Here is a 25,693-nt window from a genome sequence, read left to right as displayed (position 1 = left end):
GAAGCCACGCCCTCTCTATGTCTCCTATGACGTCATCGCCTCTCCTAGTCCGACTCTCCTGGCAGCACCGTGAAGTGCTATGAAAACAGTTTTTCAAACTGACGCGGGAAACAACCAATGAGCAAAAAGAAAGCGTAGACCTTGGGCTTCATCTGGGTTGTCTCCTCCCTCGGCATCTGATTCGTATGAGTCTCAACGGAGATTCTTCTCCATTGGTAGTCGCGGCTGTCTATCTGATGTCGTCGGCCAATGAGAAACGACGCTTGACAGCGAGGCACGTACACAGCGACGTTTGTGTAGCGGGCACTTTCGCGCCACGCCGGGATTTTGGGCCTTTCGAAGGAGAGCGCCATCATGGCTCGAAGGTTTATGAGGTGGGCTGAAATGGCGCTATTTGGACTTTTTCGTCGTGGTTTTGGGTACTTGGGGGACCCTTCCACACAGAATATCAAGGCAGAATATCAAAGCAGAAGATCCCACATTATCTGAGTGTGATATTGTTGGATTTTCAGCCTTGATATTCTAGGATATAGGGCTGTGTGGAAGAGCCCTGGGATGGGCATTCATCACAGGTTAACTCCTGTGATGAATGTGAGGCAAAACGGAATAAAATCGGTCACGATTGAGGCCCCTTCCACACAGCTGAATAAAACCCCACATTTTCTGCTTTGAACTGGAATATATGTCAGTGTGGACTCAGATAACCCAGTTCAAAGCAGTTATTGTGGGATGTTCTGCCTTGATATTCTGGGCTATAGGGCTGTGTGGAACAGCCCTGAGAGGGGTGGATAGTCTTTATCGAATCACAGTGGGAAGAGACCCCCAAAGGTCATCCAGTCCATCCCCTTTCTCCCATGTGGCACATTAGACAATATAAACAACCTAACTGTAACTTAATAAACAAAATGATGACAAATAAAATAAATACTAATAAAATAAAAATAAAATAAATTAAAACATCAATAAATTAAAACAACATAAAATAAAAACATCAGTATATCCAGAAACCCTGATAAACGACACCATAAAAATCATTCAGCTTCCTTTGGAATGAGGAAGTGCTGTTGCAGTGGATGATGAAGCAGCTGCTCCCCCTGTGGCCGGAATCAAGCATACCCTCTAGAAGCTGGAGAAGGTTTAAATTGCCTCTGCGTCCGTCTCTGTCTCTGTTCTATATTATATGGCATTGAATGTTTGCCTTGTATGTGTACAATGTGATCCGCCCTGAGTCCCCTTTGGGGTGAGAAGGGCAGAATATAAATACTGCAAATAAATAAATAAAACAATAAAATAAAATATTAAACCAAATACATCGGAGCTCCATCAGGCAATGTTCAGGAATTATTTACAGCATTTATATTCCGCCCTTCTCACTCTGAAGGGGACTCAGGGCGGATCACATTACACATATAGGCAAACATTCAAGGCCTTTTAACATAGAACAAAGACAAGACAAACATATAAACCAGAATATCAAGGTAGATAATCCACAATATCTGCTTTGAACTGGAATATCTGAGTCTACACTAACAGATAATCCAGTTCAGTGTGGATTTTATACAGCTGTGTGGAAGGGACCTTGGTTTGAGCAGACAGCGTTTTAGGAAAGCTTGTTTCCCTGGAGATCTGACATAAAAGCAATAGATTCTGGTTAGCTGTTGGAGTGTTAAATCTGTTCACTTCTACCTATCTTGTACCTATCAGTCGATGTAAGTGTTTTTTACAAAACCCAGTAACACTCCACTTACCTCTTTCCAAACGGGAACTCTACTAGAGAAGTACTGTAGCCTTGAACATCTCACATTTGGGCAAGCCTTGTGAATCTGTCTTTGTGTGCATCTATATACTGGGACAGTGACCCAAAGAACTCTTTCCTACAGTTACCTTATTTTTGAACTTCCTATTTCCCATTCTTTCCCTCTTTTTCTCACACATCTGTGAATGTGGGTGCTGTAGAGTCTAAAGTAAACATGATATTGGGAGTTCGATTTATTGAGAGCCAAATTCTTAATCAGTAAGGACCTTTTATTTTTGGATCAATAGGTGAGGATTGATTAACTTTGTTATCTTCCTGTAGATCAAAATGTGTGGCACGTTATTGAATTGCAACTCATTGAATTCTTCGCCATTGATTATATTGATTGGGGCTGATTGGAATAGGAATCCATTATAGGTGATTCAGTTATGCAGAATGGCATAACTGAATAGAAAGATATAATTTCCCTGAAAAGTGTTGCCTTTCCAATAACATGCAAGCAAATGATTTGCACAGTTACTGCAATTATATCAAGATAGTATACTATTTTGAGATCTGCATGACATGCATTGCTTGAAATGTTTGAGCTCTTTATTCTTCTGATATGTTTCTGAAGATTATCTAAACTTTTCAGTTACATTTGGAAAAACTGACCTGTTTAATGTCTACCCGAAATCATAGTTAATATGATTTTTGATGGAAATGCTACACATCTGTCTTACTGAGATGTACAGGTGTGGAAATGAGAAAATGGCTACAAGCGTGTCAGATTCTTAGGGCCTATTAGGTTCTTTCTTGTTCATATGAATTGCCATTGATGTTTGGCAGGATTCTCACTGCCTCCCAGCTTTTGTAGAAATCATTTTGTTTATGTTTTGTTCCTTTTTTTCTGCAGAAGCTTCTCCTGGGAACTGGATCCTGAGTTGTATGGGGACAGACATTACAATGTTTTTACCCGTGAATTTTATCCCAGCCTCGAAGACATTGTGGGAGTTGATATTGCTGGCGTGACTGATGAAGATATAGATTCAGCTGTTTTATTTGGAACTCTGCGAGGCAATGTGGTTGGATTACGGTACTATACAGGAGTGGTAAGTACAGGAGGAATAATACCTGGTAACATTGAGAGCTAAACTGATAAAACAAAATACCTGGGTATAGCCAAAGGCACACAGAGCTTCTGAAATGGAGGCATCCATTCAGATATTCACATATGCAGAGATCTACTTGCATGGAATTAAAAAAAATAACATCATGCTTCTCGAGCATGGATGCTAAGGTAAACCTCTTTGGTACCCTTCTCACCATGACCTTTCACTACTTGGCACTTATACATACACTGAATGTTAGTTCTGAAAGGGACAACTCAATTTCAGAGGCTGTGCTAACAAACAGTTATTCAAATATGTGGTTATCACATGCATACCCTATTGAATATTTTAAAAAATGTGACACCATGCTTGTTTAGACGTAGGTATCCACTCACCAATCTGTGCCACTTTCTAACTCTCTCATTTTCCCTCCCTCCTGGATTCCACCTCAATCCCAATTTACATGTGTGCATAGGGCACACATATAGAAATGCCGGATATTCGTTAAAATTACAGAGTAAAATAGCATCTAAATCCTCAGGTGTGCGAAAGAAAAGGCTTTCATTTTGAAACCAGAAGGGTGTTGTGTGTTCAGACAAGAATAGGATCAAATTAAAGACAAATTATTACCCTGGTGTGGATCCAGTTAACCTTCATCTATATTTGAACATGTATATAATACTGTAATTTTTAAAAAAAGATTCTAATGCTCTCATGTTACATGCTTTAATGTAGAAGGAGTGTTGATAACCTTAGGTTAAGCAATGTATATTTCTAATAATTTGTGTATTTAAGTGACCATCCTTCTATTTAACTTTTCAAAATGTACTAAACAGTTTCTATGCACAGTTAAATCTAGTCTGTCATTTAATTAATTTCTTATTTTTTCCCCTAAAAAGTGGGGAAAAAATCTCCTCTGTGAACAAATAAATATTTGCTATGCTGCTACTTGCCTACTTAATGGAATAAAATACATTGAAGTTTTTAAAAATCATGTATGGTTGGTATTTGTTGACTAACAGAATGCTTCTTGATCTAATAGAGGCTTCTGTTGGCTGAACACTGAGATTGGTGTGCTTACTCTACCCCCAGATATGCTATCATGATTCAGGGGTTATTTTGGAATAGTATGAGATAGAGAGGGGAAATTGGTGAAACTGCCCCCCCCCCCCCCCCCAGCTTATAGAACGTCTGCTGGATTATAGGCCATTGTGTCAAGGAGTGACATAAAGTGATATGATCCATTGTTCAAAGATAAATATGTTGGCTATCAGGATAATTTTGCTTTTCTACCTGTTAAAATTTCAGGTCAATAATAATGAAATGGTTGCACTCCAGCGACAACCTAATAATCCATATGACAAGAATGCTGTTCAAGTAAATAATGTAAATGGAGACCAGGTTGGCCACATCAAAAAAGAGTTGGCAGCATGCTTGGCACCCATCATGGACAACAAGTTGGCAACGATAGAAGGGTAAGAAGAGTTTGCATGGTGTAATTGCTGTTTTTGTCATAGGTGCTACCATTGCTTTCTTAAATAGCAATTTAGCAGTAATGTGTAATAAAAGTATAACTTTGATTTTATTTGCATGCTGAAATCATATGTGTACTTCTAGAACTAACTCCCAGTGAGAAGCAAAGGAGAATATTTGAAAGAAGTATTAGCAGATTACATAAACAGGGAATGTTTATATGGTGGCTTAGAACACCATCCTTCATCTGTATGCTCAGAAGTAAATTATATTGTCTTCAATAAATTACTCCCAAGAAAGAATAAAGATGAAAAAAAGTATATGTGTGTGGGGGTTTGGCGGGAGAGCCATATATGTTGCCCTGAACTCCTCTTGGAAATAGCAGGATATAAATGTAATGTAACCTTTTCCTTTTTTTTCTAGAGTTGTTCCCTTTGGAGCAAATAATGTATTCACAATGCCAGTGCAGTTGAGCTTTTGGGGAAAAGAGCAAAATAAGCAAGCGGTTCTAAATCGGCTTAAAAGCCATGGATTTAAGTTAGCTGCTCCAGGTAAATTAAGTTAAATAATTATTTAACATACTGACCCAGTGAACATTTAATTGATCAGCATGTAAGATTTAGTGCGTTTTAATTGGAATTTTGTGGAACACTAAAAGGAAAGACATTTGGCCCTGCTGGGGGAGAAAATCTACAGGCATTGATGAGTCCCCCTCTCTCTTTCATTCTTTTTAAAAAAATTGATTTAGGGACCATCTCAAAATCTGGAAAAGCTGGAACAAGTTATAGTGCTCCAGTCCATGCTGCTGTACAAATGACAACTGAGCAGGTATAATGCATTCTTGTTTTGTTATGTTGTTACGGTACATATGGCTATGCTTGTAAAAAGTTGTAGAATTAATCGTGCCTTTCAGAAACGTGTAGGAATATTAAAAGCCAGCATGCTGTAGTTTGAATGTTAGACTAAGACAGAATTCCTGCTCAGCCAGGAAACCTGCTGACTTCTGCAAGTCATACTCTCTCATCCTCAGATCGCTGTTCTTTGAGCTTTCTGTTTATGTCATTGAGCTTCATCAATTCCAGGGCCATACAGTTAATTTCAGATCCTATTGGTAATGTGCAGTCCATCTTGGCATAAATGGAAGCACTTCAGCAAAGAGATTAATCACATAAAACAGTTGATGGGTCCTAGTTCATATATGGTAAGAATTATCTTGCAAATTCATTTAATAGAATAAAGAAGACTAACTTTTGTATATGTCCTGTATTCTAGCTTAAAACTGAATTTGACAAACTCTTTGAAGATCTGAAGGAAGATGATAAAACTCGTGAAATGGAAGCAGCAGAGGTATATATTCTATTCATAATGCCATACTGCATCATGTTATTAGAGAAAGTGTATTGATATACTAGTTAAATTCTAGAACATTATGATGAAAGGAGTAAAGTACTATAGTTTGTGGTTTTTGCTATAATAAAATAGTATATATGACATCTTAACTTTACAGGCTGTTTCAACTCCATTACTTCCACATCAGAAGCAAGCTTTAGCGTGGATGGTTTCACGTGAAAACAATCAGGAATTGCCCCCATTTTGGGAAGAGAGGGAGAATTACTTCTACAATACAGTTACAAACTTTGCTGAAAAAAACCGACCAGAAAATGTTCTTGGAGGAATATTGGCAGATGATATGGGTTTGGTAATTTATTTATTTATTTGCAATATTTCTATGTATATTAACTCACAGTCCACAAGAGCAGATGGGGCAGTAAAGAAGTAGAAAACAATGATGCTCAAGGTGGAAGCTCTGATCAGTCTTCAATCCATCAAAAAATGATTAAGTTGTCACCATAATCTACAAGGCCTTCTCTCCCTTGTTTTTCATGACGATTTCTGGTCCAGCTGGCTCAGGGCAGTCTTAAGAGTCCTACAACACGGGTCTTTCCACTCAATCTCTTCTAGCTATGGGAGGTGATAGGGCGTGTACAGTAGTCAAACAGAATTTTTGATATAGGAAGGCAAACAGATCTCATGAAATCACCTACATTTATGCACCAGAACATTTAAGATGGCGGGTACAGGCAGTTCCCAAGTTATAAACAAGATGGCTTCTGTAGGTTTGTTCTTAAGTTAAATTTGTTTGTATGTTGGAACTGGCACATTTTAAATTTAATCTAGCCAAATATAAAAACAATCCTTATAGTTTGCTCTGTTCCTTTGATCCTTTGAACTACCCCTTTGAATATAGCCTTTTGAGGCTTTTGTTGGCTTTCCTAAAATCAAATAGAAAGGAGAAATGAACCGTGTGTCATTAGCATATTGTATCTCTGTACAAGCTGTCCAGCAATTTTATGAAGATGCTGATTGGAACCCTGTAGATTCCTGTAAGCCAAAAGCCAAGGAATGAGCAATAGTTTTCTAATGTCACCTTTTGAAGGCTGAGAATATTTGAGAGACTTGTGTTTGCATAACTGAATGTTATGTCTGTGAGTTAAATGTGTATATGCATCAATAAGAAAATGTAAGACCAAAATAATAGACCTATTTGAAAGATGTATGTGAGTGAAAAATCTGTCCAATACATGCAAACATATCAGTGAGCACAAGAATATATAACTTTCATTCTCTGAGGCTGTCCAGTGGCAATGTGCTCCTGGACAATATAGAAAATAGCCATTGGTGACTAAAAGCTGACATCCACCTTTCTTTTTTTCAGGGATTCAGGTTTTCATCATCTTTTTTCACACCTACTGAAATATATAAGCAGCATATAAATAAATATTCTTGTTTCATAAGAGAAAATCAAATGAAAAGGAAACGTTTTGTAATCCTTGGCTAATTGGGAGCATTTGATCTTAAGAAAAAGTAATATTAGGTACAGGGCACCATAAAGGCTCTTAATGGCTGATAATCATTAATATGTACCTCTAATAAAAAAAGCAGTAAAACATATGCACACACACATGATGATGGTTTGTGAATGAATACTGACACCTTGTTTCCTGTATTTTATAGGGTAAAACGCTAACTATGATTGCAGTCATTCTTACCAGTTTTCATGGAGGCCAACCTCTTCCTGTTCAAAAGAAAAGTAATCAAGTTAAGGAGGTGAGGTCTGAATTTCACAATAGATATGCTAAGGCTATACTTTGTATTAGTCACTGAATACAGTTTTCAGCCATACATTTATTTACAAACTGTCTTCTTGTAGCACATAGAAAAATGAAAGTCTGACTGCTGATGTTTGGACTTGTGGGGTTCTGTGGATACTATCTACTAGATAGTTGGAGAAGATTTTATCTATTCTGTAAATACTTGTGCTAGTTTTAACATGTTTTGTTTGATCTAGTGATTTTTATGTGCAGAACATACAATGTTTCATCAGTTTTAAGTACAATTATATTGTGTTGTTTCTGTTTATTTTCTTAGGAATGTGTTCCAACTGCAAAAACCTACATGAAAGGTAATTTGGTTAATTATGCCCTGATCTGTACATAGGTCATTTGATTCATGCTCAATTAGAGGCCAGGCTTAAGTGGACTGGATTCATACTCAATAAGTCATAGTTTAGTCCTTTTGAGATCGATCAAATAAGTTAGCCAACTATCTTAACTTCTAAGCAAAGGCTGGATGGCCATCTGTCGGGGGTGCTTTGAATGCGATTTCCTGCTTCTTAGCGGGGGGGGGGGGGGTGTTGGACTAGATGGCCCATGAGGTCTCTTCCAACTCTACTATTCTATGATTCTATGATTCTATTGATTGAATGTGAATCTGAGTGTAAGTTAATTCAAATCTCACTTTGAAGATACATTTGAGGAATTGTAATTTATGTTAAGTATTCTAGTTGTTCCAATGTAGTTTGATTTCTAAGAGAATTATTTTCCTCTTGTCTGAAGAACCTAAATGTGGGTTTCAGGAGAATACTTCTGACAGGAAGGATAAAGACGATTCGGTTCCTTCTCAGTCATCCAGGTCGCATTTAAAAAGGTAGATTCTTTAATTCATTCTATTTTTATGTAACTTTTTAATAAAATAGATGAAAACTTGGTATTGAAATATATTCCAGGTCATTGTAGAAATTACACCATCATGAAAATAGCATGTGGATATTGATTCTAAAATAACGTTTTCTCAGGAGATGAAGCACACTTATGCCCGTTGATTGTACTTATTTGATGAAGGTATTTATTTGACCCTTTTAAAATAAAAAAACCCAACCATTTTGAGTTCTGAAAGAGTTCTTAGCACTTTAAGAACCCCATTCTATCCTTTGTTTTGAAACTGAAGATTATGGGCAACATAATTATAGAAGAGCACTCTTATGCTTGAAAATTATTTTGTTCTGATCTGAATTACTTTTTAAATGCATGTCAAACATGTGCATGCAGATCTGATTTGTTTCCTGTTTCTATATGGCACTCTTTTGCACTCTTCTGATTGTTTCCCCGTCTAATTTCAGCAAAGAGTCCGGCACATGTCTTTATAAGGAAAGTACTTTTGTGAATTAAAAAGAAAAGAAAGTACTTTCTGGATGGTTATATCAAGTTACATTGTTACATGTACTCTAAACTGAGCAATTAGAAGACTGTTGTAAGGATGTTCCCTAAATGTTTTTCCCTGTTTTATAGTATGTGCAGATAAAATTATTTGATTAAGAATATGGGAAGTATTCTGTATGTTATTTTTCCTTAATCCTTCAGAGGTACAGGAAAGAAACCAAATTACTCGATGAGCAATGACTCTGATCCTGAAGAACAGGAAACTCAAATAAAAAGTGAGCTTCACTTTACTTTTGATATTATTTTCCTATTATCTTTCATCTTTGTTTAATGCATTAACACTTATCTTGTTTGTCCAGCTCAAGCTGGGAGGAAGCCTGCAGCAACAAGAAAAAGAAGAAAAGGTATGACATTTAAGTACTCAAATTTCTTGCCTTTTCTCCTCATTCTAGCATTGGGATCCTTTTGTGTTTTTTTAAAACTGTGCATACACTCATAATGTGGGGTTACTGTCTCAATTTTAGGAAGTATTGCTGGTTTTAAGGATAAACACATTGTCTCAAAAGACTTGCTCAGTACTTTCACACACAGAGGTGGCTCTGTGTTAATATCTAGCAAGAGTTGGACTGGATGGTTATTGTGGTCTTTTCCAACTCTGATTCTATAATCTCCTGTGTAATTGAATTGATATAACCCTATGTTAGTAAGAATAATCTTAATTTATGAACTATATGCTAATTGCAGTGGCTAAATCTGTAGTGCTGATAGTAAAACTCATTGAATAAATTCTCAGCTGCTTCTTGAAATTATTGTTTTGTAATTTAATAATGTTTATAAACAAAACTAAGCAGAATCCTGGCAGAAACACACACATTCATTGTTTCTTGTTCTACGATCTGCAGCTGCTCCTGATATTCAAGAAGATGAAACATTTGCTGCAGCTCTTGGGGAACCTAGCGTTTCTTTGAAAAAGACAAAGAAAAAAGGTATCGGATATCTAAAATTGATACAGTATTTCTCAAATTGAAGTGCCATATTTTATACAGAGGTTATTAAAGCCTTAATATTTAAAAAATAGATAAATGAGATTTTTAAAAGGATTTATAAAAGAAGACTTATTTCAACAGCCTGTTGAATGAAAGTGGAATGTACCATATAACACATGTACAACTCTTAAAGCTGTTATGTATAATGCATTGATTTTTTAGAATGGTACATATATATATATATATACACACACACACACAGAAGACTACATATATGTCTCATAGTGCAGTTGCAGAGCTAATTTATTTTTCTTTCTCTCCAAGGTGCTGCTGCTGTACAGGATAAGAAATCTGAAGCTGACAAGATTCTCAAAACAACATTGATCATTTGTCCCCTTTCAGTCCTAAGTAACTGGATTGTATGTTTGAAATTTAAATGATTTTCCTTTCTCGTGCTTGGTTCTCTCTATAAGTTGAATATAGTGTCTCTGCTCTGTATTGTATAATTTAATTTTTTTGCCATTGGAACAAGGCCAATCTTCTATTTCTTTGGCAAACTCTGAAGTGTGTATGGTGTATATGCATGAGACAGATAGAATTACAAAAAACAAGGTTGTCAGGCAAACAGAAGTAATTATACACCAGTCTTTCTTTGCGTCTACTACCTCTGGTTGCTTAATTAGATATTTTAGGAATGACTTGCTGAAGTTTCTTCCATCCAGGACTGATGATGGGCAGTTGTCTGCTAAAAGCTGCATCACAACCATTTGCACAATTACTTCTTTCTCTTGATAGTCTTTAGTAGGATTCTCAGTCTAGAAGTCTTGCTGTGATTGCTTTTACCTACCAGAGGTCCTCTTTCAGTTGATGGTCAATGTACTGTCTGGAGCTCCTGATCAGTCATGTTTTAATATTTCTCAATGGTCTTTACTTACTGGTCTTTCTTTAGTGTGTAATGAAGGTTTGTGGGGTTTTTTTTTTTGTAAACCTGACCATCAGAACCAATGAGGTCTCTCTCTCTAAACAGATGTGGGAAGATTTGGAAAGGGCAGGATTGTAAATGTAACTTAAATATTCTTAAATAAGATTTACATTAAATTAGGCAACCTGATGCTGCTGAAATGCATCAGACTCAAAATCCCTTACTTCCTGACCAAGTGATTGTGGAAAGGGTTTGTGGTAATATATGCAAAAAAAACTTATGTAAAGCTTTAGCTTTGAGTAAATGTATGTTTCTCATGTTTTCTGTGGAATTACTTCCATGGTTGCAATTTTTTTTATTTAAGTAAATACTGTTGAATCTACTAAGCAAAGTTTGCTACAGAAATCACATATGACAGAAATATTTATCTGTTAGCAGCCAGCCATAATTTCCCTGTATGTTTTCATTTCAGGATCAGTTTGAGCAACATGTTGACCCAGATGTTCAGTTGAACCTGTATGTTTACTATGGCTCTGAGCGAAGCAAAGATCCAGGAGTACTTTCAAGTCAAGACATTGTATTAACAACATACAGTGTTTTAGCAAGTGACTATGGAGTAAGTATGCAGGCAAAACTTTCTGCCAGCACTATATTTTCTACCTCAAAGATAATGCATGTATGTATCTGTAGTTTCTTTAATCTTATGCATTTTAGATTAATAAAACTAGATTTATAGGTTAAGATCAAAAGTGTGTGGTGCATTTTTGAGTTCTTGCTCTGCATGAAATCTGCATACATTCTTCTGGCAGAAAAAAAAATCAAAATGCTGTCTTCTGGTGGTGCTTGTTGTAAAATCTTTTTATTTAATTTTGTTCCAGACCCGAAGTAATAGTCCTTTGCACAACTTAAAGTGGCTGAGAGTGGTATTGGATGAGGGGCACACAATACGAAATCCAAATGCTCAACAAACAAAAGCTGTGTTAGACCTAGAGGCACAGAGAAGATGGGTTTTGACAGGTAATTTGTGCCATTGTGTCATAGCATTCAAGTACTATTGTGATAACTTCAAAATGTATGTATATTTTAGATTGTAAGTCTTTGGCAAGACTTGCTGTTTTACTTGTAAAGGGGCAAAAACAATATATTAAGACTACATTATGTGGTTTGCACTCAGTAACATTACTTTAGATCAGAATGAAGTTTATTCTGTACTTGGAGCAATCAATTGAAAGCTGTCTCTCTGGCCCTCCAGTGTTCTGTAAAATATATATGCATTCTTTCACACTGCTCCTTTCTAGAATTGTGTGTCTTGCACACAAGTGGACTTTTGAGGTATAAGAAGTCTTCGCTGCTACAGCACGAATTGGGATTGCTTATATTTAGATTGCTATCCCTCAAAATCGCATGCCTTCCTTATTTGCCTTCATGGCACTACCTTGGTGGTGGGATTGCTATGCTTACAGAAGCCATGCTCCTGGTTGGATTACACTCCATCTACATTGACCATTTAATGCAGTTTCAAACTGGCATTAAAGAAAGTGGTTTCACCATGCAGATAATTACATAGGAAATCCTGGACCCAATTTGCGGCCCGGAGGTGATTACACAAACCACAGAGCATTGATGCTGTTCGCTTTTGTGGGAGTTTGTTGTCTGACTACTGCAGTTTGAAGCTAGCTTGGATCTACATTTAATGATCAGTGTAGATGGGGTCACAGTTTCAACTGAAGTATATGGGTGTACACTGACCATACATAATGCTGTTCAAACTGCATTATGTCGCAGTGTAGATTCAGCTATATTTGGAGTAATGTAACATATAGACTGAATAATAAAACTCAGGAAAAACCCATCAGTATAACCATAATCCAAATTTATGATCTAGCTACAGATGCAGACAAAGAACAAAATGAGTCCATCTGGATTTCAGGAGGAATTGGGAGAGCAGTTAGAAATTGCGGTTGCGGTTGGTGGGGACGAGGGAGAGGGCCTTCTCCGCCGTGGCCCCCCGGCTGTGGAACTTGCTCCCCAGGGAGATTAGGCAGGCCCCTACCCTACTTTCTTTCAGGAAGAGCCTGAAAACTTGGCTATTCCAGAAGGCCTTCGTTGACTGATCCTTGTGGGATCATGTTATTTACCTATTAAGCAGTAGACCCTCTGGATTGTTTTTAGGATTCATTCAGCACTTTAAGTATTACACCTGCTGTATAATTATCCCTTCCTGATAACTTGATATTGCTTTGCACCTTGGCCTGGATCTTTTGACCCAAATCGGGATTTTAATATTATTGTGTATATTGACTTTTATGACTGTTTTTAATCATGTTGAAGTTTTACTGCTCAGTTTAATGTTTTATCTGATTTGTGCTGTCGTGTCTGGGCATGGCCCCATGTAAGCTGCCCCGAGTCCCTCCGGGGAGATGGGGCGGGATATAAGAATAAAATTATTATTATTATTATTATTATTATTAAATGCATATGTTGGCAGAACATCTGACAACTTTTAAAGCAGTAATGTGGGTTATACTGGTGAACATATATTAAGTTTGTATGATAGTCAAACTGACAATAGTAACTTTTGACATGCTTTATGGATCTTTGTACAGAAGATCTTTTCAGTCCAATCTTAATTCATTTTTGAGTGAATGGTGCAAAGTACAGCTTGTTTTGGTTTGTTCCCTTTCCCTCATTACAGGTACACCGATTCAAAATTCCTTAAAGGACCTGTGGTCTCTTCTCTCCTTCTTAAAACTGAAGCCTTTTGCAGATAAGCAATGGTGGCACAGAACAATCCAGCGCCCGGTTACTATGGGAGATCAAGGAGGGCTTAAGTATAAAAAGTTTTTTTTAACTTTGGTATTCACATGAAAAGGTTACATTACACAATCAATATAAAGTGTATTGCATTAGTCTGAATAATTCTCATATTGAGCCTCAACTTTAAATAAAATGCATACAGTGTGTAACTGCACTTGATGTACAAGATACAGCAGTGCCAGGAGATATGAAATATGTATTGTATTAATGCTGTCTCATGGGTGCGTATTTTGTTTTGGTAGGCGTTTACAATCCCTGATTAAGAGTATTACACTTCGCAGAACTAAAACAAGCAAAGTAAAAGGGAAGCCGGTTTTGAAACTCCCAGAGCGCAAAGTATTCATTCAGCATATTACATTTACAGAGGAAGAGAATGTAAACTACAACTCTGTGAAAAATGAAAGCATGGCTGCTATTCGCAGGTAAGTGGTGCCAACAGTTAAGTAGAAAAAAATCAATTTGGTTGCAGTTGTGATTTCACTTTTAAATTGCTGTTTTTAAATTGTTTCATAATGTAACTGAAAGGAGCAGTCAATGAAAGAGAATATAATGTGTAAAGTGTAGCTTTAGAAAAAAATGTCCTGTCATTTGTCATTGTTTAGACAAATGGGCAACTTTGACAGGTCTTAGAAGGACAGTCGTATTTATGACCCCTTAAGAGTAGTAAAAGTGTTGGAAAATAGGACACACTTACTCTAGGGTGAAATCGCCTTGAGGCATTGAATTTTTGCCTAGATGTATGTTGTACACCGCTCTGAGTCCCCTGCAGGGTGAGAAGAGCGGGATAGAAATGAAGTCAATAAATAGATGGCCAAATCTGATCTTGTAATCTTTTTTTTAAAGTTAGACAATGTAGGGAGGGGTTGCAACCTATTTAAAAGGTGAATTTGTTCAAGCTTACAGGAGAAATAGTTGACAGTTCCCAAGTTACAAATATCCGACTTACACATGACTCATAGTAAGGACAGTGCTGAGACAACAGGAACTGAGAGGAATCTATCCCTCAGAAGGAAAATTCATTGAAAGAGTTATTGTCATGGGGAAAAGGTGTCTCCACTAAAGCCTTATCACCAATCCTTGTTTCCACAACAACCCAAATTTTTGAAAATCCAGTTAACATAGGGACAGAAAGTAAGATGAAATCTTATGAACAAACAGCAAAACAAACACCACAGGGATGTTAACTCTTCATTATGCTATCCAAAGTTTCTATCTATCTATTGTATCTATCTACACTTAAAGAATGTATCTGTTCTGACTTACATACAAATTCAAGAAGAAGCCTACAGAACCTATCTTGTTTGTAACTTGGGGAGACCATTCTTGCCTTAGAGATTATTTGTGTTGACATTCTATCTTGTGCACTTTGCATTTTAATGCTGATGTAGTTTTAAAACATTTTATCAAACCTTTACCCAGTTTAATGTAACATATACATGTATAGTTGTGTCAGAGAAATTAGTCAGGGAAATCAGGAAAATGGAAAAGAATAACACTTTGATGGCGATATGATTCCTTTTGCTCCAGTATAGTTATGTGAAAATTGGACTAGGTGTCTAGGGATTTTCGGATCACAGTTCAATTATTCATACTGTCATGCTTTTGATTTAATACCAAAATTATTCTACAGGTATTTTAATGAGGGAACTATTTTGAGCAAGTACGCAGATGTTCTTGGTGTTTTGCTGAGACTCAGACTATTATGCTGTCATCCATCACTCTGTGTAAGTGCATCATCATCTAGCGATGTGGAAGGTCAGTGTATCCAAGTTTATTTTTTAAATTCAATAAGCTTTTAACTTTACGGTGCTGAAATACACAGATCAAAGTCTGAAGTTTGTTTTGAGCCTTATATGTTGTGATATGTGAAAATGTATAGCATGCCTTCTACTGGTGTGGATTTTGCTTATGGTAATTGCTTGGATTTGTGTGAATACTGAGAAGGATCATTGGAAGATGTATAGATAAGCAGCACTATGGCTACAAACACTTTATGAGTACTAAAGTATTTAATAAGCTTGTTAACACAGACAATACTTTCGATGTTGGAGTTTGCTTATTCTTCCCTGCTGTGTGTCTTTCACAATCAATTACTGACTTATCAAAGGACAGTTGAACGGCATGTCCCCCAATTATTATTTCATTCCATTCTAAATGGGGCTAAGGTGAAGATTCGCAAGGTTTTTGTCTGAAAACCAGGGCCAAAATCTACACGTGTAGTTTAAGAAAGGAAAATAAATAAATATAAATATGTGTGTTCTAGAGATATTTATGAAGTGACTCATGCAGTGTATGATAGAACCAGTTTGTAAGGAAATAAATATATTTTTAGGAAGTACGGGTGGTCCCCAAGTTACGAAAATGATTGGCTCGGTAGGTTTCTTCTTAAGTTGAATTTGTAAGTCAGAACAGTCTTGTGGGACGGGGGGGTGAGCACTGGATAGCATAGGGAAGGGTGGACACCCCTGTGAGGTTTGTGTTGCTGTCTGCGAGAAAGTGATATTTCACCTCACTGTGATCATTGGATTTTGAAAAAAAAAATGGCTTGTTGTGGAAACAAGGATTGGTGATAAAGGTTCAATGGAGACACCTTTTGCCCATGATAATAATCTCTTTCAGGAGTGAATTCCCCTTCCAAGGGGTAGATTCCTCTCACTCATGGTTGTCTCATCCCCTTTCTTAACTATGGGTTGTTTGTAAGTTGGATATTTGTAACTCAGGGACTGCCTGTGTATTGATGGTAGTGGATTATGTCCACCTTGCTCCCAAAACATGGAAAGGAAGGCGACTTTGTCTACATAACAAGTTGCTTCAGAGTTTTTCCTTTCCCCATGTGTGAGGAATGTAAAAATAAATCTGTAACCTGATGTTAACCTTTACTGAAGACAGCTTTAGTGTGGGATGAGTTCAAATGAAAAGTGTCTGAATCTTTAGAAAATATTATTCTGTCTCTAAAGTATTACTACAAACGTAGTTTTATTCTTGACATTAAATGGTAGCGTCCGGATGAGTATATTGTGTTTGCACATGGACATCTTAAATAGTGAATGGATGAAAAAAAATAGAGCCACAGTGTGGATTAAGAAATGAGAGGGATGTGGGGGATTACAATAGTAAATGAGAGGTGAAACATAGGGGAGTAATGCCTCCAAAACCATCCCAGTGAGAACTGACCAAAGAATGAAACAAAAACAAACAAACAAACAAACAAACAAAAACGGTGGTAGGGCATGGGGAATGAAATTCTGTGGCAGAAGACAGTAGAACTGATACAATACTTTTAGAGCAGAGTGTGCATTACAACAGTTCTTGGAGATTCTGGTTTGTTTTTCTTAAACATTGCATTTTGTATTATCTTACCTTGCATCATGTTATAACTGAGTATTAATTTATGTAATATTGTTTTAGCATATATTTGTGTCTCTTTGGACAGGCAATAGTACTCCTGAAATGTTACGTGAGAAATTAATAGAGAAGATGAAGCTAGTTCTAAGCTCGGGATTAGACGAAGAATGTGCTATTTGTTTGGACTCGCTGAACTTCCCTGTGATAACTCACTGTGCTCATGTATTCTGCAAACCATGCATCTGTGAAGTCATTCAAAGGGAGAAGGTTAGTTACTCCCTTCAGTCAGCTGTAAGGAATTATTCAAAAGTGATTTGCGCTAATCCTGGGTGATTGGAAAGTACTTTGGATGACTTTGCTACTAAAACAGTAATTCTCTGTTTTGTTACTGTGCATTTTCTTGGCAAGAATTGTTCAAAGGGGGTTTGCCATTGCCTTCCTCTGAGGCAGAGAGAGGGAGATTTGCCCAAGGGATTTTGTGTTTGAGCAGAGATTCGGGCCCTGGTCTCTCAGAGTTCTTGTCCAGCACTCAAACCAGTATTACACATAATATGTCAGTTCTTTTTATGCCCTTTGATTGCTTTCTGCTGTCACCTTGAGGGGACTCTTCTGCTAATTTTCTTCCTAATACATTGAACTTCCTTAATTTTTCATAGCAATTACTGTTGTATGTATGTCTGCTGTACATTGTGCCTTTGTATTGATATGTACATTGGTATGTGATGTTTCCTCAGTTGGGTTTTAGTTAGTATTCTCTACCACCATTATTTTCTGTTAAAAGCAAAACACCAAACTGATTATAATTTGATTTGAATTTATATAGTCAAATCAGAGAGTCTTATTTGTGGGTTTTAAAATATATATATCATTTGGTTACATAACTTGAGTTTATTTCTTATTATTCATCAATTAAACTAGAGATCTGAAACAATGCTCATGAGTGGAGCAATTACTGTAATTTCACATGGCTGGATTTGAGAACAGTGCAATTGAAAATTTCTCAGCTAGCCAAGATTCCTTTAGAAAAAATGGAAACTTCACCATATGCTGAGAAATTTAAGTTCATACCGCCTGAATATTCTGAGTGATTTTCATCAGGCCTATTAATGGAAATCAATATTAAGATGTTTACATCAAATTTTAGGTTACTTTGTGAGGAAGAGAACAAGCAAAAAATATGCATATCTTTTCATGAGTTTTCTTAAACTGGTCACTTAATTTTATTTTGAAGAAAAAGTTACGAATGATGATGTGATTGAGGAATGAATGATAATTTCTTGCTGGACAAGAAGATGTTGTTCCAAGAGACAAATAGATGTTTAGATATTCAGCAGGGTCCTAATCAGGATTGAAAGAAATGTTTGATTTTACTTCAGAATAATTTAAAGAACATATATCTGAACATATGTTTACCCTCTGAAGGCTCTCTCACATAGTCAAAATCACAACTTACAGCCTCAGACTAGATTTTAAATACTGATCCCCTTTTCCCATTTAGTACTGTCCTTGCACAGTTTGCCATACTCTTGTACTGCAGAAAGTTGCTAAACATATAGAAACAACCATAAAGCCTCCCAAAGATGCTGGTTAGTCACATCTTGGAGAAAATTGTTTTGCCTGTTGCTGACTCAAAATTCAATAGCCACCCAGATCTCATATGATTTGTTCTGTTGAAGTATAAGCAACTCTGAAAATATGTACAAAATATACTCGGGCAAACTCTTCTGCCTAATAAGAAAAAATCAACTTAGGCCACTTAAGCAGGTTCTTTTGTAGTAGAAAGTATCTCTTTTGCTTTTGCTGATTCATTATGTGGAATTAATATAGATTTAACAAGAAAGTATGTTTGTGTGTTAATATGCCAACTGCTTTGGAAAGAGTATGTGTATTTATGATTTAGTCTTCCATAACTTTGTAGATTGCTCTTTTTCCATTTCCATAGTACTGTTGGTTGCTTGCAAAGGAAAAATTAGCATAGTTGGCAGATTACCAAGTGTATATGCTGGTGGATAAAAATTAACACTTTTGTTTTGCAGGCAAATGCCAAATGTCCTCTTTGCAGGAAAGAGGTTGGATTAAAACATTTAGTAGAATGTCCTTTAGAGGAATCTGATAGTGGAAGAAAGACTGACCAAGGATGGGTATCTAGTTCAAAGGTAAACATCTAGTTTGAACACTTTGTTGTTGCTTCCTGGTTTATCTGAAAATATTTTTTTGAAAATAATGTTTCCAAATGTTATATTACAAATAAAATAAACTAGCTAAATCATAGTTACAGTTTTGTAACACGCCATGCAGCAGGAAGGATTAAGAAAGAATGGTTAGTATTGCAACAATTTCTGACTATGATTCAAGGCAGACTGCTAAATAAACACTCGTAAAGCATTCCAAACCTAGTAATCAAGCTTAGGTACATAACCAAGCTGCTAATCAAGATGGGGCAAAGGAGACTGGACAGGCATTCAGTCTCCTAGTAGTCTTGTCATCTATCCTTGGCCTGTTGATGAAGCATTTATTACTTTCTGTCTGCTCTGCTGGTTTGTGCAGCTACATCTGTTTTCTTGAGCTACAGCCCTCTGTACTTCTAAGGGTTTCTTCTAAGTAAAAGGAAAGTAATTGATGTTAATGTGATTTCATGTGTTGTGTGCTTTCAAGTAATTTCTGAGTATTGGAGGGTTTTCCTTGCAAAATTTGTTGAGAAGAGCTCTATTGCTGCCTTCTGAGGCTGAGAGAGTGTGACTTGCCCATCATCACTCTAGGTTTCAGTGAGGATTTGAACCTTGGTCTTCAGAGCTATCCAGTGCTCACAGCATTATACTACATTTAGGCTATATGCCCATGAAATAATTCCTAGATGTTTTTTCTTTTATATGCTCCTTTTTTTTTTTGATAATTCACACATCTTGATTTATTTTGATAAATAAAAACCAATGACTATATTAATGATACTGTACCTTTAAAGTTGTATGCTTTTGAAATTTCTCTATACTTTCCTTCAAATGTACATACAGGTTTTAGTAATATGTATTTCTGAAATACATGTTACTTAAACCTGTAGTCACAATTCCTTCACTGCTGAGACTCTAGATCTCCAAAGTTATTATTTTTATTTTTATTTTCTCCTCAAACTTTGAGTATTATGACATCCATCCTTGTTGTCTATTTCCTTTTCATCTGCCAGCGGACAAAAATGTTTGGCATGTAGTGATCTAAATGCGAATGAATTATTGGCCTGTCCATTATACTGTGCTCTGAAAATGGACAGACTACTTTTGTGACAGTAAAACTAAGAGGATTTGTGATTTATCAAACTAAAGATTTGTGATTTATCAAACTAAATCTCTTTTATTTCAGATCAATGCACTTATGCACGCTCTGATAGAATTGAGGAAGCAAAATCCCACTGTTAAGAGCTTAATTATTTCTCAGTTCACAAAATTCCTGTCTCTTATAGAGATTCCACTAAAGTAAGTAGACTTGTATGTGTCGATAAAAGAAGTGCTTCCTACAATAAAATTTGTTCATAAGGTACCGTAGTTGAAAAATGTTAATGTAAATTTGTAAATAAAGTAGTTGAAAAATATAAATACTGCTGCAATTAGTCTCCTAGGACATTAATTTTTGAAACTTTAGGAGAAGCAAATCTTCACTCTTAAGGGTTTCATTCCCAATACAACTAATGATGTGTTGTTTCTGTTTCAGAGAATCTGGATTTGCCTTCACTCGGTTAGATGGGTCTATGACACGGAAAAAGAGAGTAGAGGCAATTCGGCATTTCCAAAGCAATGAAACAGGGTCTCCAACTGTAATGTTGCTATCTCTAAAAGCAGGAGGTGTTGGTTTAAATCTGACAGCAGCTTCACGGGTTTTCTTAATGGATCCAGTAAGTATCTACTTTTAAACCACTTTGACCATCACCCAGACAGCATGTTCCAGAAATGCAAGAAAGGAAGGAGAAATGTCTTTAAGGTTGCTCACAGGAGCACAAAACATTTAAAAATCTAGCATTGTTTCATTTGGTAAAGCAGCAAACATCCAGGTGTCCCTTGAACAATGTCCTTGCAGATGGCCAATTCTCTCAAACCAGAAGCGACTTGCAGTTTCTCAAGTGTCTCCTGCCCCGGAAAAAAAACCCCTTTGATTAGGGAATTTGTTATGAAATTGCTGATTTCCAGTGTATTTTAGATGTTTTATTATGTGTTTTTAGCTATATTGTGGCCAATCTTGAGCCACAAGTATAGGCGGGTAAGAAATAAAAATTATTATTTTATTGTATGACATAGCAAACAAGATAGACATGCTGGATTTCATATCATAAAATCACAAGTCGAACACTTCCCAAGTGTCTAGGACTGTGTGATGTATTTTCGGATGATGCGCGCAGATCCCAGCAGGGTGGCCTTTTGCAGTTGACAGATCGTAATTTTGTCAATGTCTATTGTTTCCAAATGCCGGCAAGATCTTTTGGCACGGCACCCAGTGTGCCCATCACCACCGGGACCACCTGCACTGGTTTCTGCCAGAGTCTTTGAAGTTCAATCTTGAGGTCCTGATAGCGGCTGAGTTTTTCCTGTGGTTTTTTGTCAATGCGACTGTCACCTGGGATGGCGACATCAATGATCCAAACTTTTTTCTTTTCCACAACTGTGATGTCTGGTGTGTTGTGTTCCAGAACTTTGTCAGTCTGGATTCGGAAGTCCCACAGTATCTTTGCTTGTTCATTTTCCATGACCTTTGCAGATTTGTGATCCCACCAGTTCTTTGCTGCTGGGAGGTGGTACTTGAGGCATAAGTTCCAATGAATCATTTGGGCCACATAGTTGTGCTTCTGTTTGTAGTCTGTCTGTGCAATTTTCTTACAGCAGCTGAGGATATGATCAATGGTTTTGTCGGTTTACTTGCACAGTCTGCATTTTGGGTCATCAGCTGATTTTTCGATCTTGGCCTTAATTGCATTTGTTCTGATGGCTTGTTCTTGGGCTGCAAGGATCAGGCCTTCTGTCTCCTTCTTCAGTGTCCCATTTGTGAGCCAGAGCCAGGTCTTATCATCATCATCATCATCATCATCATCCATTACAATGAAGATCTAAACTATGTTCCTTGTACATATGTATATGCCCCCGTACAGAAGCTCCACAATTTTAATGGGAGGGAAGGCATCCCTTTGGATGCCTTCCCCATAGCCTTTGATCAGGAATACCTCTGCCACTAGGAAGCAGTATTCATTCCTGACACTTAAAAAATTTCATTGGAGAAGTAATGGTATGCAAAAAAGAAAAAAGAAAGAAAAGTAAATTGCAGTGTACAATGTGTTGTCGAAGGCTTTCATGGCCGGAATCACAGGGTTGTTGTATGTTTTCCGGGCTCTATGGCCATGTTCCAGAAGTATTCAAACAACAGTGTTGTGTCTGTTATGTAAAGCTAAGAGGTTTCTTTTTTTAAAAAAAATCTCTCCCAAAAAGTGAATCCAGTCATTGCTTCTATGTGTCCTCTTCCACAGAAGTATAATCTAAGAATCTCGCTTTGATAGCACTTGCTTTTGACATGGCTTAGCATAATACTCAATATTTCCTATAGGCCTGGAATCCTGCTGCAGAGGATCAGTGCTTTGACAGATGCCACAGACTTGGGCAGAAGCAGGATGTCATCATTACTAAGGTGAGGCGGTAGTCATTTCAATTAACTGCAATCATGAGCAAATGCAGTTTCCAAGTCTAGCATACCTCTATATGTGTGTCTATGATATAGATTAGGCATTAGTCTCTCCATATGTTTTTGACTTCAACTCCCACAATTCCTAACAGCCGGTATGCTGTTAGGAAATGTGCGAGTTGAAGCCCAAAACATCGGGAGGGCCGAAGTTTGCCCATGCCTGATATAGATGATACTGTACAAGAGTGTTTGACTGTACAGGAGTGTTTGACTGCTAGACTGTCAGAATTTCCCAACAAGCATGATTGGAAATTTTATAGCTCTTCCATACAATAGGAAAGACGAGTTCAGAACTGAGTACGATAGTTTTTTTTATCTTGAATTTAGGTACAAACATTTGGTCTCTGACCAGAACATACATGATGTGGTTAGGCTTTTATGTACCAAACTCTTTTTGACGGATTGGAAAAACAAGAGATGTACTAAATCCTGCTCAAAAAGTTGACTTGCTGGATTGTAGCATTTTCAATAAAGGGATCCATAGGTAGGAATTTAGACCTCAAAGGTAGTTTCTATATATTCCATGCATATGTATAGTGCCGTGCTAGACTGGAAGTTGATTTAAGATAAAGACTTGTCAGTTGAAAGGATAAACTGCTTTCCAGAAAGTAAAGCAAGTAATAGCCCTATTCTCTTTAGCTTTCAAACTCTTGGATTTGTCTCCCTGTTGTAATTTTTACAGTATTTTTAGTAATCTTTAAGTGTCATATTTGATTGTAGTTTAACTTTCTTCCTTTTAAAATACTGCCTTTAGTTCATTGTGAAGAACTCTGTGGAAGAAAATATGCTGAAAATTCAACATAAGAAGAGAGAACTTGCAGCCAGAGCCCTTGGAACCAAACAAAGTTCTAGTGAAACAAAAATTAATGACATCAAGACCTTGATGGATTTGTGATTTGAGATATTAGGACCAAGATTATACTTGATGTTATGCTGTTGTTCAGATAACATTGTAGATTTCAAAAGCATGAATCAAGCAGTTCTTTATATATTAAGCTTATCAACTGAAATAGAACCTCTTACCACATTTTCATAAATCATGTTTAATGGTTAAGCTCCATTGGGCTGTTCTTCCAAAACAAAGTTCTAGGAGGAAGAGGAACTGTTTCTAACTCAGCATCATATATAATTTGTGTTCTCTATTGTGGTCCATCCATGCTTTCAACTGATCTTGTGTGAAAATTAGTTGGATAACCGCATTTATTTTTGCACTCATCTGTATTGCTGGTTGTGTATTATAAAAACATTTTAAAGGGTGTCCTCCCCCCCCCCCCCCCCATTTAAAAGCATAGTATTTTATCCACTGGCATCATTTTATTTCATTGCATGCTACAATATATAGCTTTAATTTCTGAAACAGTCTCTAGTACTGTCTGATGCTAGAAATGAGAATTAAGAGTGACCGTAGTATGCAGGCAGAGAACATTCAGGAGCATGTTGCCATTTCCTTTCTGCATTGAGTGAAAATATCTAAAGAAGCATCCTAAGGCCAAGATCCTGTTGGCTGGCATAGTAGCAGGAACATAAACATGCTGGGAAAACCACGTCACACATGCCCTTTTCAAGGACTGTGCTTAGCAACATCTTGAGAAATTTTGTTTAGGAGCCAGCAGCTTTCTCTGCCTTGTGCTCACAACAGAGCTGAACCACTGGTATTACAGTAGTATAATATACTCCTATATCAGCAGCAGGTTTCTTTAGATATTCTCATTCAACATGGCAGTAAATCAGTGAAGATTTTCTCAGGAGCTGCTTTCCAAGATTCATGCCCACATAAGTTACCTTTCCTGAGAGCTCAGTTTACTTGATTTCTAACAAACACTTGTTTATATTAATAGTTCATTATACTACAGTTCATTATGCTACAGCTATATCAGTAGCTTAAAAATACAGTAGTTTCAGCCAGTTTTATTTTTATGTAAATAAAATGGCATTTTTGGAAACTTATGTGGTTAAGTGAGATGTTCTTTGTAAAAAACATGCTATAGTGCACATATTGAAAGATAATTCACACCACTTGTGATTAAAGCCTCTGTTATGTCTCACAGGGCTTTGTCACATAGAAAACCTTCCTTCTAACATAAAGACAAGATATTTCACTCCCAGTAAATAACGTGATAGAAACCTATTCTGATTTTTTTTTCATGTCAGGAGTGACTTGAGAAACTGCAAGTTGCTTCTGGTGTGAGAGAATTGGCCGTTTGCAAGGACGTTGTCCAGGGGATGCCCGGATGTTTGATATTTTACCATCCTTATGGGAGGCTTTTCCTATGTCACCGTATGGAGCTGAAGCTGACAGAGCTCATCCGCCCTCTTCCTGGGTTGGATTCAAACCAGCACCTTCAGGTCAGCGACCTAACCTTCAAGTCAGCAGTCTGCCTGCACAACGGTTTAACCCATTGCGCTACCGGGGGCTCCACCTATTCTGGATGATGACACTTTCAGTAGCTTACACTTTTTCCTTATTCTGTTGCTTGTATTCAATTTTCAGTTGTCCCGGTTAGGCATTTATGAGTTGTCCTTAAGAATTGTACATGCTACGCATGATAGCCAGCACAAATAACTTGAGAGCTGTTGTAAAGACAATTTTGAGGAATATGCGTTAATACAAATGGTTCTATCTTTGAGCCTGCAGTTTGACTTATGAATATGCATTTGTTGTTCCATGACCAACAGCAGATATTGGAGTATTTTATCATTCCAATTTCTATACTGTTGCAGCTACTTTTGGAACAGTGATTATTACTGAACAAACTAGTTTTGAAGGCAAGTAACATTCAAAACTGCACCAAGCATGCAAATATCAATATGTTGTGGGGCAGTGTGGAGAAAGCACTTTTAATCTTGTACACTTGCAGGGCATACAACACTAATAGGTTGTCCATTGTATTTCCCTTACTTGGCATCTCAACCAAAGTTGCATTGAATACTTTTATAAAAACATTTTACATTTAATTTTTTGTAGATACAGTAGAGTCTCACTTATCCAACATAAACGGGCCGGCAGAACGTTGGATAAGCGAATATGTTGGATAATAAGGAGGGATTAAGAAAAAGCCTATTACACATCAGATTAAGTTATGATTTTACAA

General features: G+C 36.9%; 1 protein-coding gene across 1 annotated transcript; it reads left to right on the top strand.

The window, feature by feature from the left end:
• Positions 1–228: 228 nt before the first annotated feature.
• hltf (helicase like transcription factor) lies at positions 229–24,544 on the top strand. The gene is made up of 25 exons (XM_062976660.1): positions 229–374; positions 2,652–2,847; positions 4,156–4,322; positions 4,744–4,871; positions 5,069–5,148; positions 5,593–5,667; positions 5,828–6,019; positions 7,336–7,428; positions 7,750–7,783; positions 8,217–8,307; positions 9,021–9,094; positions 9,179–9,223; positions 9,722–9,805; positions 10,130–10,224; positions 11,200–11,343; positions 11,606–11,744; positions 13,423–13,558; positions 13,787–13,966; positions 15,175–15,299; positions 16,978–17,156; positions 18,926–19,045; positions 20,244–20,356; positions 20,592–20,772; positions 22,467–22,547; positions 23,356–24,544. Exons 1-25 carry the CDS (start codon positions 355–357, stop codon positions 23,494–23,496), a joined length of 2,913 nt encoding a protein of 970 aa, XP_062832730.1. The 5' UTR covers positions 229–354; the 3' UTR covers positions 23,497–24,544.
• Positions 24,545–25,693: the final 1,149 nt, after the last annotated feature.

Source organism: Anolis carolinensis, chromosome 3 (genome assembly GCF_035594765.1).
Source record: "Anolis carolinensis isolate JA03-04 chromosome 3, rAnoCar3.1.pri, whole genome shotgun sequence".
NCBI lineage: Eukaryota > Metazoa > Chordata > Lepidosauria > Squamata > Dactyloidae > Anolis > Anolis carolinensis.
The sequence above is the reverse complement of the archived record's forward strand: the minus strand, read 5'-3'. Positions and strand labels throughout refer to the sequence as shown.